This window comes from Amphiura filiformis, unplaced genomic scaffold, assembly GCF_039555335.1.
Source record: "Amphiura filiformis unplaced genomic scaffold, Afil_fr2py scaffold_83, whole genome shotgun sequence".
In the NCBI taxonomy this organism is placed as follows: domain Eukaryota; kingdom Metazoa; phylum Echinodermata; class Ophiuroidea; order Amphilepidida; family Amphiuridae; genus Amphiura; species Amphiura filiformis.
The window spans coordinates 49,512-66,272 of NW_027305547.1; the positions used below are offsets into that span (position 1 = coordinate 49,512).

The 16,761-nt window shown below is 38.8% G+C and overlaps 1 protein-coding gene across 1 annotated transcript in view; it reads right to left on the bottom strand.

The window, feature by feature from the left end:
• Nucleotides 1-1,045: 1,045 nt before the first annotated feature.
• LOC140144806 (meiosis regulator and mRNA stability factor 1-like) overlaps nucleotides 1,046-16,761 on the bottom strand; it is a 38,789-nt gene continuing 23,073 nt past the window's right edge. Inside the window, exons 20-27 of the mRNA XM_072166614.1 lie at nucleotides 7,384-7,429; nucleotides 6,822-7,024; nucleotides 5,639-5,866; nucleotides 4,796-5,023; nucleotides 3,745-4,021; nucleotides 3,157-3,282; nucleotides 2,303-2,464; nucleotides 1,046-1,720 (exon numbers count right to left, since the gene is read on the bottom strand). Of these exons, the coding sequence (XP_072022715.1) occupies nucleotides 1,392-1,720; nucleotides 2,303-2,464; nucleotides 3,157-3,282; nucleotides 3,745-4,021; nucleotides 4,796-5,023; nucleotides 5,639-5,866; nucleotides 6,822-7,024; nucleotides 7,384-7,429 (1,599 nt within the window). The 3' untranslated portion in view covers nucleotides 1,046-1,391. The remainder of the gene's footprint in view (nucleotides 1,721-2,302; nucleotides 2,465-3,156; nucleotides 3,283-3,744; nucleotides 4,022-4,795; nucleotides 5,024-5,638; nucleotides 5,867-6,821; nucleotides 7,025-7,383; nucleotides 7,430-16,761) is intronic.

The following is a 16,761-nucleotide window of genomic DNA, read 5'->3' on the forward strand; positions in this document are numbered from 1 at the left end:
CCTATTTATTACAAAACATACAGAAAAATGCATTTGTGCATTACTTTAATATCACTTTGTACTAATTGTTATACTACACTTGCTGGAAAAGAAGAACAGCACTTGCTTTATATTTTGAGAGTGTATACAGCATAATCACAGCAAGTGGGGTTCTGATTGGCTGATAATCATAACAAAAGACCAGTAATCTGATTGGCCGATTACGCATCAAAGTGGTGGTCGGTGCAGAGCAGCGCTCACGAAGAGAACACAAAGTTCTGCGTATGTTGCACATTGCTCAGGTCGATCATAGAACAGTGCCATTCTTATATGAAAGCCATTGTACATATTACAATTAAATACATTTAATGGTATTGTTATCTACTCATTGTACACAGCTACAACCCTGTACCATTTACTGTTTTCCTTACCAGTAACACCATAGAATTGTTGGCAAATTGGAGAGAAATCCTCTCCTTTACAATTAAAATAAATTCATCAAAAAGAAAACTACTTTCTTTAAATGAAATTTTGTTCAAACTACTTTGTTTCACCTGTTTTGTAGTTTTGTAGTGACGTCAGTACTTTTATGTGGTTTTACACGACACAAGCGCACCAACAAAATTGTATTCATTCAATAATCCGATATGCCACAGATGACCAGCTGACTTTTTATAACTTTGAAAGTCGTTCTGTTGGGAGAATTGGGGACTCAAAATACCGGAACAAAAGGCTCTAAATACTGGGTAAAATCATACCGGACAGCACAATTGTACCAAATTTCAGTCCCTCCCCCACCCCTCCTCTTTTTAGAATCTCTAGTGCCCTGGCGAAAAAAATTGAGGTCAACAATTTACAAATAACTTTTAGTCAGCAAACAATATTTCCATCAGCAGCTCAACTGGACGATTTGAAATTTACCCCCCCAGCTCGGTGGTCCTGTATCCAATTTCATTACTCATCTAGACCTCTATTGACAAGGTAAGCACAGCAACAATGAAGGATAATCCTATACTATTCAACAAATTACTTCAGCCGTGTCCGTCTGCACTGCCTGATTATCGCGTAAAAAAACTAGGTCGTGCGGTGAGGTGCTAATGTGATGATGACATGATTCAATTAGTCAATCAGACCCCCACTTCCATATAAGCCAAAACTGCGCAAATTGGCAGACCGCTGAAGTACTGTGCTGAAAACTATAATAACGTTTTTCATTAAAGACGATGAGTATGAGTGACTACAGATGACATACAATCTGGTCATCCAATACCGGTCACCGATTCATACAGGATAATGAATACATTAATTTTAACTTAATCCCACTCCCAACACAATAACAATACCTAATGAGCAATCCAACTTGTGATATATTCCTGCTATATGTGATTAGCTTGTAACATCTTACATCACCTTTACTTACTCATCGGCACAGAGAAATTAACCGCCAACTTGCATTTCCGTGGCGTCTTTCTCGGCGATTTACCCGCAGATGATGCAGTCGGTGACTCTGACGAAGGTCTCCCACCCCAGTCTCCTGAGCTTGGACTACACGATTCCCTAGAGGCCGCTCTATCTGTCGGACCACTATCAGCATGCGTAGCAGAGTCGCGTGATGAAACGTTGTGTTCTGGAATGAAGCTTGTGGCATTAGCTGATGCACTAGGATGCGATGTTGGTAATGATCTTGTTGGCATGGTGAATTTTCTTGTAACTTGCTCAATCTCGGAGGTGCTCAACAGATCTGCAATAGAAGGCATGGTCAGAAAAATGAGTGTGGATTACATTACAATCATTCAAGTTTTCTTTCATGTGTGACTAATTTATAACTTGACATCAGGCAAGAATGAGCTATTCCAGTTGAAATCCATACAACACCTATAGAGGGTGTGCGTGAAATTATTGATTGGCTCCAAACAAAGGATTTGAACTGGTGTCCTTCGCCGTAATCATGGTGCAGTGCAGTCCATTCAATCAAATGTTGTCATCAACCTATTTGATCGTAGTGCATTTGTTATGTGTGTGAGACGAACTGTCGCGGAAGATCGCAATCGTGCTTTTGTTGAACGCATTTGAGTAGTCCGCCATATTCACGGTATGATACGTCATATGCACAACCTCTATGGAAGACATGATGACCTAAATCTCAAACAGGGAGTGTGAATTTCAAATTAAGTCACTCATTCATGTAACCCCATTTGAAATTCAAATTCATACTGTCACTCCGTGTGTGGAAGATTAAGGTCCTGATTTCCACAGGGGTGTATGAATTGTAACTGGAATGGCCCATATTAAGCACAAGCTAAACACAGAACAATGTACTAACCTGGTATGTCTACTGCAGCACAACCAAAGTCAATCAGATCCTCTTCATATCTAGGGACAGCATCTGGTTGTATGGTAGATGACTGGCTTGTGGATGGCATCTTGCTTTGGGACAAGTCTGTTGGTCCAGTCAGCTGATTTCTCCCATCTCCAGTTCTTGAACCTTTACAAAAAAGTAAGTCATTCAGAGATATACTTTACAAAGCTCTTTAGAATGTTACTTTAAAAAGGCGATGAAGCTCATAATATCTTTTAACTAGCAACATACACACCTACATCCAAACCTACTCAAGGTATAGTATAACATAAGTAGCCAAGGGAAGTGGAAATAAAGTAGAAGAAATAAGAAGTCATAAAACATTTGGTAACAACTTTGAAATGTTGATCACATCAGAATGTAAAAACTAGAATCCCCCATAGCTTTTGGGTATTTGTACATAAATCAATTCCCATACACCTATAATTTTGGGCAGGGAAATCCCACTGTTATGTGGGTGGCTTGGGAAATACAATACTAGTTCAGTTAAATCAACCATGGGAAATCCATGTTTTTACGATTTTTAGCCTTTTAGTTGCACCTCCTCCACAGCTATTTTATGCATATTACCTTGTTGCTTGCGGTTTTGATGGAAATTTAAATTATCTTATCTGATCTCATGTCACTTTGTCATTTTTTGGAAGCTGAATTTATACTTCATCACTGAGCGAAAAGTGATTGATTTCTAGCCAATAAGGTATAGCGTGCTTTTTGTTGTGTTGGAAAAAGCATGCTACCTCATTGGTCAAATCCCAATCGCTCGTCACTCAGCGATGCAGTATAAATTCAGCTTCAGTGTGAAAGGTTTTTGATCTTACCAGGCTGTGACATGACATTATCTTGACCAGTCTCATGTGTAGATGACATATCAGCTGGGCTACATGTTCTATCTGATGAGGTCTTCAATGATGTGCCTGGTATGGTCCTGGATTTCCTGCTGGGACCTAAACATTCAAATGAAAATAACACAGGGGTGTGATTCAAAGCTTGTGAAATATCCTAATAAAAGTAGTAGAAAATCCTGAAAAAACAGTGTGAAATTGAGCTAAAAAACCCCAGCACAAGCTGAAAATCAATAAAATTGTGTACATTTTGGCAACAAAAAAAAATCCAGGAAATCAGGAAAAATCCTGAAGAATCACCACACCCTGATAACAATTTAATGTAGCATGCATTTTGTTGTTTTTTCCAGTTTTTATATGTCAAGTATATACAGGCATTATAATGTTGAAACAGCTGAAAATAGGTAACGCTAATGGAAGGATACTGAGAATAACTTTTAATTGCTAACCTGCTATAGCCCTAAACAGTCTTTTCTTTTCTGCACCCACAGACAAACACTCTAGGTACAGAACACACCAATGATGCCAAGGTAGTATGACCAAAATGTAGTATAGTAACCTTACCTAGACAACAGGGGTTAAGTGTGACAATCCTCCTGTATCCCTTGCCCATCAAAGATAACACTCTAGGTACAGAACACACCAATGATGCCAAGGTAGTATGACCAAAATCTGATGGCTGCAAGTCTGACTTGTTCATACGTTGATAGCGGGTCACAAAATCTTGCATGGTTAATGCTAGGCTATCATGCTGGGCTAATAGAACGGAACGAGCACGGCGAGCAAACTGGTAGGTAGGTGTTAGCTGGACTGTGCACGTGTCACCCCATTCATCTCGTACCTGTAAGAGAAATATCACAAAATCTTCTATGGCTAAATGGCATCATTTGAATAGGGCACAAGATGCTCTAACGGTCTCAAGTACTAAAATTTAGGAGTTGCACAAAGAGTCCATGGTTCTTCACTTTAATCTATTAAGCCAAGGACGGCTTCAAAATGCCAATGGCAGAACTGGCAGTTAAAACTGCATTTTATTGTTCCAAACAATAAAAACCAGACCCAATTGCCGGTTTTGCCAGGCCACTGGTGGTCAACTGATGGTTGGGTTGGAGCCATCCCATGGATCTTTTGTTTCTCTTCTAATACTTTTTATTAATTAGTTGGGCGAGATATCCAATTAACGGCACATAATCTGTTTTAGCTTTTTTCACTTCCACTTTTGGCTAGGATGTAAATTACCAAGTTCTAGTTTTTTGCTTTCAAATGTTGTTTTTTTTGCTTTATAGAATGACTATTTTTCAACAGTCAAAGTCCCTGTACAATGTACATTGTATGCGGTTAATTCTCGCATATTCATGAGGGCCGATCATTTGATCATGCAGTGTCTAGCAATCACATTTGCGTATACGCAATGGGGCATTGTGTGTCTTGACGCTTACACAAAAGACCATAAAAATATGCAGTATGTCAGTAGCAGTTTTGCCTGTCGCATTTAATGGAATAATCGGCCCTCATTATCGGGTGATGCCGAGACATCGACTGTTTGAAGTTCGTCCTTCAACTTTCCTTGAACTAGGTCAAGTTTTATGGTCTATAGGCTTGCTTGTTCTCTTACCAATATCACATGATGTAGTGTCTTCAATAGCAGGACCATCTTACTGTATCCATACTCAGTAGGTACCAGCCATTGCTCCCATATGTGGTAGTAGGATGCAGGGAAGTTGTTAAGACTGAGTTGACCATCTGGTGCCTCCAACAGGACAACAAGCACTTGCTGGGCTAGCTGTGACAGGTGAGTCTGCTCAACGAGATGCAGCCATTGCTCACCGCAATCAACTTTGACCTGAAACGAGATTGGATATGAATCATGCATACTGACCAACCACAAATAACTATAAACCACTCCAATGTGTTATATTGACTATTGAAGGCTCATCTTGCTGGACTAGCTGTGAAAGATTAGTCTGCTCACCAAAATCAACTTTGACTTGAAACAAAGATTGGATATATTCATGTTTCAAAGCAGTGATTCACAAGTGGGGGGCACACAAACCACTTGTGGCGCTTGCACAGTACCATATTCCAAAGAGTAGACAGAGGCTAGTAAGAGAGAAAATGTTTTTGTGCCTTGATTAATCAAGAAATTATATCAATAGCCGACCCGCTAGCACTTAATCATGCTTGGTACAAAATTAATAATATGATAGTTGAGTACACATACAATGTTTGATCGCTTAGAATTCAATAATCTCCTAAGTTACTTCGGACTTAGTGGCACAAGTGGATTTTTGTGTTTGTCTGTCTGCACCTGTCTCATCAGTCCTTTGTCTTGCACTCTCACCTTGTCTCGTCTTCGTTTGTTACTTGTCCCATATTTTCTTCACCTTAAGGGTGGCCCGTTTTCTCAAGATTTGCTTGAAAATCTTAATTTTTAAGTTTCACAATATGAACTACCTACCTCTACTACATAAGGAAACTTGGCCACTAAATCTCGAGCTTTATCCACACCAAAGTCTTGTAAACTCACTGGATAGCCCTGTGCCCTGGTATAGTTGTGCATCAATGCTTCCAGTGGGAAAGACAGCTGACGGTTCTTGTGAAGGAGCATAGATGTCAGTCTAGCTACGGCTGAAACACGCTCAGGTCCTGTCAGGGTCACCATGCGATCCTCTCCTTGTTCTTCAACCTAATATGAAAACATAATAATGTGAATAATGCTATTATCACCTAGAGTGATAAACTATTCCTGTTGAAATCCATGCTCCTCTGTTTTCAGACCGTTAAGTCTGTGGATCAATACCCATAACTTTTTCAACTTCCCAGCGATGCCGATTAGTATGTGATTGATTGTGAGCACTCTTCCACCTTCCACACAGAAAGCTCACCTGCAAGTCTTAATACTAAATTTTGTCCAATTTACACTGTTAAACTGACAGGTCTCCAAAATTCCCTGTTCTTTCAAGCTGACAAAATTTCGAGATTGAAACTGCATGATCAGGGTCCATTTTGCAGTGCCTTCAGCCATCGTATTATAAGTAATTTGTACAAATTTGCCAATAGTCTTTACTTTAGGATGAGATTTTGGTATAATCCTTGTTACTTTTAATGCTCATCACTTGTAAAGCCTATTTTACAATTAACTTAATGATGCATCATAGGGGGAGCTTGGCCTAATGGTTTGGGTACTTACCGCACACGGACCTGGGTTCAATTCCTGGGTATTGACTTGGAGGAAAAGTCAGGAATTCAGACTTAGGCTCTCCCTATGATGTATTTATAATTGTTATTTTGAGGCATGAGAGTAATCCATCCTTCGGAGGGGTTGTTAAGTGGTTGTTCCCGTGTACACACCATACCTGGACACATAGCTTGTAGTCAGTTTCAAAATGAGTAGGGTTTACTATTAACCTTGTGAGTCACAAGTTGTGACTATCCCAATTTGTCCTGCTACTTTTTGGTCCAACAGACCTTACATGAAAAAAGCTGAAAATGCTCACAAATGCTCAAAGCTGAAAAACAGCATGAAATAGAGGGAAAAGAGTTCAAATTGGGCTGAAATAAAAAGAAATTGCATAAGTTTGAGCAACAAAACAGCTGCAATCCGCTAAAAAGCTGAAAAGTTCTAGGTGTGTAATACTTACCAAGACAACATCAGACAGAGCATCAAATAACTCAGCTAGCTTGTTGAATCCATACTCAGCTACACGACACTGATGTCCAAAGAAATGATGATAAGCAGGGATGAACTTGGAGAATGGGATGCGGAAACGTGGTTGACGGCTCAGAAGGTCGGCAACTTCACGTCCAAATTTCTTCATCTTGACTAGTTCATCCGCAGTTTGCTCTGATTATTTGAAACAATAAAATGCCAAGTTTCATTTCTGCACTCTAAATACATTGGCATTAACTTACTCCCAAATCAAGTAAATTGTCAATTTTCTTGACTCTAAACTGTCTGCTTTTACATATAACGGGAAAAGCACTTAAAAACTCCGAAGGTCAGAAAATTCACCTAATTTCATACATCATCTTTCTCAAAAGACCCTAAATACATGATTTATTAGCAGGGTAACCTTTCCTTATATTTGCTTGTTTTAGATACCCTATTCATGTTACGTATAGTGCTTCATGGACGATACCACTTGTCAATGATCAGTGCCCCCCCCCCCCTGGGTTTTGGGTGCAATATCTTTGATAACTCACCTCTTCTTGGTATGAAAATCTTTGTGTCGTCACCATTCCATGACACCTGGTAATCAATTGTAAATAATAACAAGTTAAGAAATTTAGTCTTTGTTATTTTTTTTTAAATCTCATACAAGTATAGAGGCTCTGCATCATTTTATCGATTGGCTCCAAACAAAGGATTTGAACCAGTGTCCTTCACCGTAGTTATGGCGGAGTGCAGTCCATTCAATCAAATGTTGTCATCAACCTATTTGATCGTAGTGCAGGGTTATGTGTGTGAGAGCGAACTGTCACGGTAGATTGCAATCATGCTTTTGTTGAATGCATTTGAGTAGTCCGCCATATTTACGGGATGATACGTCACATCATGCAAGGCCTTTATGGATAAACACAGCCATTTGTAACCGACAACTGATTTTAGTTGATACAAGTGTGTTAAAATATTGGATCTAAAACATAATAATGATAAAATTGGATGCTTTACGCCCAATATTTATTGGTCTCGCTACGAGTTTTAAAATATGGGCTCAATCTATCAGTGAGCAGCGTTTACTCAACCAGTGTTACAACTTTTACTTACTGTTAGCATTCCTTCAGGGACCTCTATCAGTTAATCTTGTACATCACACACACCATAATCAACAACTTAATGGCCTCTCTCTATTCATTATTCATATAGCCAGTGTTACAGTCTCACTTACTGTTAGCATTCCTTCAGGGACCTCTATCAGTAAATCTTGTACATCACACACACCATAATCAACAACTTAATGGCCTCTCTCTATTCATTATTCATATAGCCAGTGTTACAGTCTCACCTACTGTTAGCATTCCTTCAGGGACCTCTATCAGTTAATCTTGTACATCACACACACCATAATCAACAACTTAATGGCCTCTCTCTATTCATTATTCATATAGCCAGTGTTACAGTCTCACTTACTGTTAGCATTCCTTCAGGGACCTCTATCAGTAAATCTTGTACATCACACACACCATAATCAACAACTTAATGGCCTCTCTCTATTCATTATTCATATAGCCAGTGTTACAGTCTCACTTACTGTTAGCATTCCTTCAGGGACCTCTATCAGTAAATCTTGTACATCACACACACCATAATCAACAACTTAATGGCCTCTCTCTATTCATTATTCATATAGCCAGTGTTACAGTTTCACTTACTGTTAGCATTCCTTCAGGGACCTCTATCAAGTTAATCTTGTACATCACACACACCATAATCAACAACTTAATGGCCTCTCTCTATTCATTATTCATATAGCCAGTGTTACAGTCTCACTTACTGTTAGCATTCCTTCAGGGACCTCTATCAGTAAATCTTGTACATCACACACACCATAATCAACAACTTAATGGCCTCTCTCTATTCATTATTCATATAGCCAGTGTTACAGTCTCACCTACTGTTAGCATTCCTTCAGGGACCTCTATCAGTAAATCTTGTACATCACACACACCATAATCAACAACTTAATGGCCTCTCTCTATTCATTATTCATATAGCCAGTGTTACAGTCTCACCTACTGTTAGCATTCCTTCAGGGACCTCTATCAGTAAATCTTGTACATCATCACACACCATAATCAACAACTTAATGGCCTCTCTCTATTCATTATTCATATAGCCAGTGTTACAGTCTCACTTACTGTTAGCATTCCTTCAGGGACCTCTATCAGTTAATCTTGTACATCACACACACCATAATCAACAACTTAATGGCCTCTCTCTATTCATTATTCATATAGCCAGTGTTACAGTCTCACCTACTGTTAGCATTCCTTCAGGGACCTCTATCAGTAAATCTTGTACATCACACACACATAATCAACAACTTCAAATGGTCTCTCTCTATTCATTATTCATATAGCCAGTGTTACAGTCTCACTTACTGTTAGCATTCCTTCAGGGACCTCTATCAGTAAATCTTGTACATCACACACACCATAATCAACAACTTAATGGCCTCTCTCTATTCATTATTCATATAGCCAGTGTTACAGTCTCACCTACTGTTAGCATTCCTTCAGGGACCTCTATCAGTTAATCTTGTACATCACACACACCATAATCAACAACTTAATGGCCTCTCTCTATTCATTATTCATATAGCCAGTGTTACAGTCTCACTTACTGTTAGCATTCCTTCAGGGACCTCTATCAGTAAATCTTGTACATCACACACACCATAATCAACAACTTAATGGCCTCTCTCTATTCATTATTCATATAGCCAGTGTTACAGTCTCACTTACTGTTAGCATTCCTTCAGGGACCTCTATCAGTAAATCTTGTACATCACACACACCATAATCAACAACTTAATGGCCTCTCTCTATTCATTATTCATATAGCCAGTGTTACAGTCTCACCTACTGTTAGCATTCCTTCAGGGACCTCTATCAGTAAATCTTGTACATCACACACCATAATCAACAACTTAATGGCCTCTCTCTATTCATTATTCATATAGCCAGTGTTACAGTCTCACCTACTGTTAGCATTCCTTCAGGGACCTCTATCAGTAAATCTTGTACATCACACACACCATAATCAACAACTTAATGGCCTCTCTCTATTCATTATTCATATAGCCAGTGTTACAGTCTCACTTACTGTTAGCATTCCTTCAGGGACCTCTATCAGTTAATCTTGTACATCACACACACCATAATCAACAACTTAATGGCCTCTCTCTATTCATTATTCATATAGCCAGTGTTACAGTCTCACTTACTGTTAGCATTCCTTCAGGGACCTCTATCAGTAAATCTTGTACATCACACACACCATAATCAACAACTTAATGGCCTCTCTCTATTCATTATTCATATAGCCAGTGTTACAGTCTCACTTACTGTTAGCATTCCTTCAGGGACCTCTATCAGTTAATCTTGTACATCACACACACCATAATCAACAACTTAATGGCCTCTCTCTATTCATTATTCATATAGCCAGTGTTACAGTCTCACTTACTGTTAGCATTCCTTCAGGGACCTCTATCAGTTAATCTTGTACATCACACACACCATAATCAACAACTTAATGGCCTCTCTCTATTCATTATTCATATAGCCAGTGTTACAGTCTCACTTACTGTTAGCATTCCTTCAGGGACCTCTATCAGTAAATCTTGTACATCACACACACCATAATCAACAACTTAATGGCCTCTCTCTATTCATTATTCATATAGCCAGTGTTACAGTCTCACCTACTGTTAGCATTCCTTCAGGGACCTCTATCAGTTAATCTTGTACATCACACACACCATAATCAACAACTTAATGGCCTCTCTCTATTCATTATTCATATAGCCAGTGTTACAGTCTCACCTACTGTTAGCATTCCTTCAGGGACCTCTATCAGTAAATCTTGTACATCACACACACCATAATCAACAACTTAATGGCCTCTCTCTATTCATTATTCATATAGCCAGTGTTACAGTCTCACTTACTGTTAGCATTCCTTCAGGGACCTCTATCAGTAAATCTTGTACATCACACACACCATAATCAACAACTTAATGGCCTCTCTCTATTCATTATTCATATAGCCAGTGTTACAGTCTCACCTACTGTTAGCATTCCTTCAGGGACCTCTATCAGTAAATCTTGTACATCACACACACCATAATCAACAACTTAATGGCCTCTCTCTATTCATTATTCATATAGCCAGTGTTACAGTCTCACTTACTGTTAGCATTCCTTCAGGGACCTCTATCAGTTAATCTTGTACATCACACACACCATAATCAACAACTTAATGGCCTCTCTCTATTCATTATTCATATAGCCAGTGTTACAGTCTCACCTACTGTTAGCATTCCTTCAGGGACCTCTATCAGTAAATCTTGTACATCACACACACCATAATCAACAACTTAATGGCCTCTCTCTATTCATTATTCATATAGCCAGTGTTACAGTCTCACCTACTGTTAGCATTCCTTCAGGGACCTCTATCAGTTAATCTTGTACATCACACACACCATAATCAACAACTTAATGGCCTCTCTCTATTCATTATTCATATAGCCAGTGTTACAGTCTCACCTACTGTTAGCATTCCTTCAGGGACCTCTATCAGTAAATCTTGTACATCACACACACCATAATCAACAACTTAATGGCCTCTCTCTATTCATTATTCATATAGCCAGTGTTACAGTCTCACCTACTGTTAGCATTCCTTCAGGGACCTCTATCAGTTAATCTTGTACATCACACACACCATAATCAACAACTTAATGGCCTCTCTCTATTCATTATTCATATAGCCAGTATTACAGTCTCACTTACTGTTAGCATTCCTTCAGGGACCTCTATCAGTAAATCTTGTACATCACACACACCATAATCAACAACTTAATGGCCTCTCTCTATTCATTATTCATATAGCCAGTGTTACAGTCTCACCTACTGTTAGCATTCCTTCAGGGACCTCTATCAGTAAATCTTGTACATCACACACACCATAATCAACAACTTAATGGCCTCTCTCTATTCATTATTCATATAGCCAGTGTTACAGTCTCACCTACTGTTAGCATTCCTTCAGGGACCTCTATCAGTTAATCTTGTACATCACACACACCATAATCAACAACTTAATGGCCTCTCTCTATTCATTATTCATATAGCCAGTGTTACAGTCTCACTTACTGTTAGCATTCCTTCAGGGACCTCTATCAGTAAATCTTGTACATCACACACACCATAATCAACAACTTAATGGCCTCTCTCTATTCATTATTCATATAGCCAGTGTTACAGTCTCACCTACTGTTAGCATTCCTTCAGGGACCTCTATCAGTAAATCTTGTACATCACACACACCATAATCAACAACTTAATGGCCTCTCTCTATTCATTATTCATATAGCCAGTGTTACAGTCTCACTTACTGTTAGCATTCCTTCAGGGACCTCTATCAGTAAATCTTGTACATCACACACACCATAATCAACAACTTAATGGCCTCTCTCTATTCATTATTCATATAGCCAGTGTTACAGTCTCACTTACTGTTAGCATTCCTTCAGGGACCTCTATCAGTAAATCTTGTACATCACACACACCATAATCAACAACTTAATGGCCTCTCTCTATTCATTATTCATATAGCCAGTGTTACAGTCTCACCTACTGTTAGCATTCCTTCAGGGACCTCTATCAGTAAATCTTGTACATCACACACACCATAATCAACAACTTAATGGCCTCTCTCTATTCATTATTCATATAGCCAGTGTTACAGTCTCACTTACTGTTAGCATTCCTTCAGGGACCTCTATCAGTTAATCTTGTACATCACACACACCATAATCAACAACTTAATGGCCTCTCTCTATTCATTATTCATATAGCCAGTGTTACAGTCTCACTTACTGTTAGCATTCCTTCAGGGACCTCTATCAGTAAATCTTGTACATCACACACACCATAATCAACAACTTAATGGCCTCTCTCTATTCATTATTCATATAGCCAGTGTTACAGTCTCACTTACTGTTAGCATTCCTTCAGGGACCTCTATCAGTAAATCTTGTACATCACACACACCATAATCAACAACTTAATGGCCTCTCTCTATTCATTATTCATATAGCCAGTGTTACAGTCTCACCTACTGTTAGCATTCCTTCAGGGACCTCTATCAGTAAATCTTGTACATCACACACACCATAATCAACAACTTAATGGCCTCTCTCTATTCATTATTCATATAGCCAGTGTTACAGTCTCACCTACTGTTAGCATTCCTTCAGGGACCTCTATCAGTTAATCTTGTACATCACACACACCATAATCAACAACTTAATGGCCTCTCTCTATTCATTATTCATATAGCCAGTGTTACAGTCTCACTTACTGTTAGCATTCCTTCAGGGACCTCTATCAGTAAATCTTGTACATCACACACACCATAATCAACAACTTAATGGCCTCTCTCTATTCATTATTCATATAGCCAGTGTTACAGTCTCACTTACTGTTAGCATTCCTTCAGGGACCTCTATCAGTAAATCTTGTACATCACACACACCATAATCAACAAAATAATGGCCTCTCTCTATTCATTATTCATATAGCCAGTGTTACAGTCTCACCTACTGTTAGCATTCCTTCAGGGACCTCTATCAGTAAATCTTGTACATCACACACACCATAATCAACAACTTAATGGCCTCTCTCTATTCATTATTCATATAGCCAGTGTTACAGTCTCACCTACTGTTAGCATTCCTTCAGGGACCTCTATCAGTAAATCTTGTACATCACACACACCATAATCAACAACTTAATGGCCTCTCTCTATTCATTATTCATATAGCCAGTGTTACAGTCTCACCTACTGTTAGCATTCCTTCAGGGACCTCTATCAGTAAATCTTGTACATCACACACACCATAATCAACAACTTAATGGCCTCTCTCTATTCATTATTCATATAGCCAGTGTTACAGTCTCACTTACTGTTAGCATTCCTTCAGGGACCTCTATCAGTAAATCTTGTACATCACACACACCATAATCAACAACTTAATGGCCTCTCTCTATTCATTATTCATATAGCCAGTGTTACAGTCTCACTTACTGTTAGCATTCCTTCAGGGACCTCTATCAGTTAATCTTGTACATCACACACACCATAATCAACAACTTAATGGCCTCTCTCTATTCATTATTCATATAGCCAGTGTTACAGTCTCACCTACTGTTAGCATTCCTTCAGGGACCTCTATCAGTAAATCTTGTACATCACACACACCATAATCAACAACTTAATGGCCTCTCTCTATTCATTATTCATATAGCCAGTGTTACAGTCTCACCTACTGTTAGCATTCCTTCAGGGACCTCTATCAGTAAATCTTGTACATCACACACACCATAATCAACAACTTAATGGCCTCTCTCTATTCATTATTCATATAGCCAGTGTTACAGTCTCACCTACTGTTAGCATTCCTTCAGGGACCTCTATCAGTAAATCTTGTACATCACACACACCATAATCAACAACTTAATGGCCTCTCTCTATTCATTATTCATATAGCCAGTGTTACAGTCTCACTTACTGTTAGCATTCCTTCAGGGACCTCTATCAGTTAATCTTGTACATCACACACACCATAATCAACAACTTAATGGCCTCTCTCTATTCATTATTCATATAGCCAGTGTTACAGTCTCACCTACTGTTAGCATTCCTTCAGGGACCTCTATCAGTAAATCTTGTACATCACACACACCATAATCAACAACTTAATGGCCTCTCTCTATTCATTATTCATATAGCCAGTGTTACAGTCTCACCTACTGTTAGCATTCCTTCAGGGACCTCTATCAGTTAATCTTGTACATCACACACACCATAATCAACAACTTAATGGCCTCTCTCTATTCATTATTCATATAGCCAGTGTTACAGTCTCACCTACTGTTAGCATTCCTTCAGGGACCTCTATCAGTAAATCTTGTACATCACACACACCATAATCAACAACTTAATGGCCTCTCTCTATTCATTATTCATATAGCCAGTGTTACAGTCTCACCTACTGTTAGCATTCCTTCAGGGACCTCTATCAGTTAATCTTGTACATCACACACACCATAATCAACAACTTAATGGCCTCTCTCTATTCATTATTCATATAGCCAGTGTTACAGTCTCACTTACTGTTAGCATTCCTTCAGGGACCTCTATCTATCAGTAAATCTTGTACATCACACACACCATAATCAACAACTTAATGGCCTCTCTCTATTCATTATTCATATAGCCAGTGTTACAGTCTCACCTACTGTTAGCATTCCTTCAGGGACCTCTATCAGTAAATCTTGTACATCACACACACCATAATCAACATCTCGATGGCCTCTCTCTATTCATTATTCATATAGCCAGTGTTACAGTCTCACCTACTGTTAGCATTCCTTCAGGGACCTCTATCAGTAAATCTTGTACATCACACACACCATAATCAACAACTTAATGGCCTCTCTCTATTCATTATTCATATAGCCAGTGTTACAGTCTCACTTACTGTTAGCATTCCTTCAGGGACCTCTATCAGTAAATCTTGTACATCACACACACCATAATCAACAACTTAATGGCCTCTCTCTATTCATTATTCATATAGCCAGTGTTACAGTCTCACTTACTGTTAGCATTCCTTCAGGGACCTCTATCAGTAAATCTTGTACATCACACACACCATAATCAACAACTTAATGGCCTCTCTCTATTCATTATTCATATAGCCAGTGTTACAGTCTCACTTACTGTTAGCATTCCTTCAGGGACCTCTATCAGTAAATCTTGTACATCACACACACCATAATCAACAACTTAATGGCCTCTCTCTATTCATTATTCATATAGCCAGTGTTACAGTCTCACCTACTGTTAGCATTCCTTCAGGGACCTCTATCAGTAAATCTTGTACATCACACACACATAATCAACAACTTAATGGCCTCTCTCTATTCATTATTCATATAGCCAGTGTTACAGTCTCACTTACTGTTAGCATTCCTTCAGGGACCTCTATCAGTAAATCTTGTACATCACACACACCATAATCAACAACTTAATGGCCTCTCTCTATTCATTATTCATATAGCCAGTGTTACAGTCTCACTTACTGTTAGCATTCCTTCAGGGACCTCTATCAGTAAATCTTGTACATCACACACACCATAATCAACAACTGAATGGCCTCTCTCTATTCATTATTCATATAGCCAGTGTTACAGTCTCACCTACTGTTAGCATTCCTTCAGGGACCCTCTATCAGTTAATCTTGTACATCACACACACCATAATCAACAACTTAATGGCCTCTCTCTATTCATTATTCATATAGCCAGTGTTACAGTCTCACTTACTGTTAGCATTCCTTCAGGGACCTCTATCAGTAAATCTTGTACATCACACACACCATAATCAACAACTTAATGGCCTCTCTCTATTCATTATTCATATAGCCAGTGTTACAGTCTCACTTACTGTTAGCATTCCTTCAGGGACCTCTATCAGTAAATCTTGTACATCACACACACCATAATCAACAACTTAATGGCCTCTCTCTATTCATTATTCATATAGCCAGTGTTACAGTCTCACCTACTGTTAGCATTCCTTCAGGGACCTCTATCAGTAAATCTTGTACATCACACACACCATAATCAACAACTTAATGGCCTCTCTCTATTCATTATTCATATAGCCAGTGTTACAGTCTCACTTACTGTTAGCATTCCTTCAGGGACCTCTATCAGTAAATCTTGTACATCACACACACCATAATCAACAACTTAATGGCCTCTCTCTATTCATTATTCATA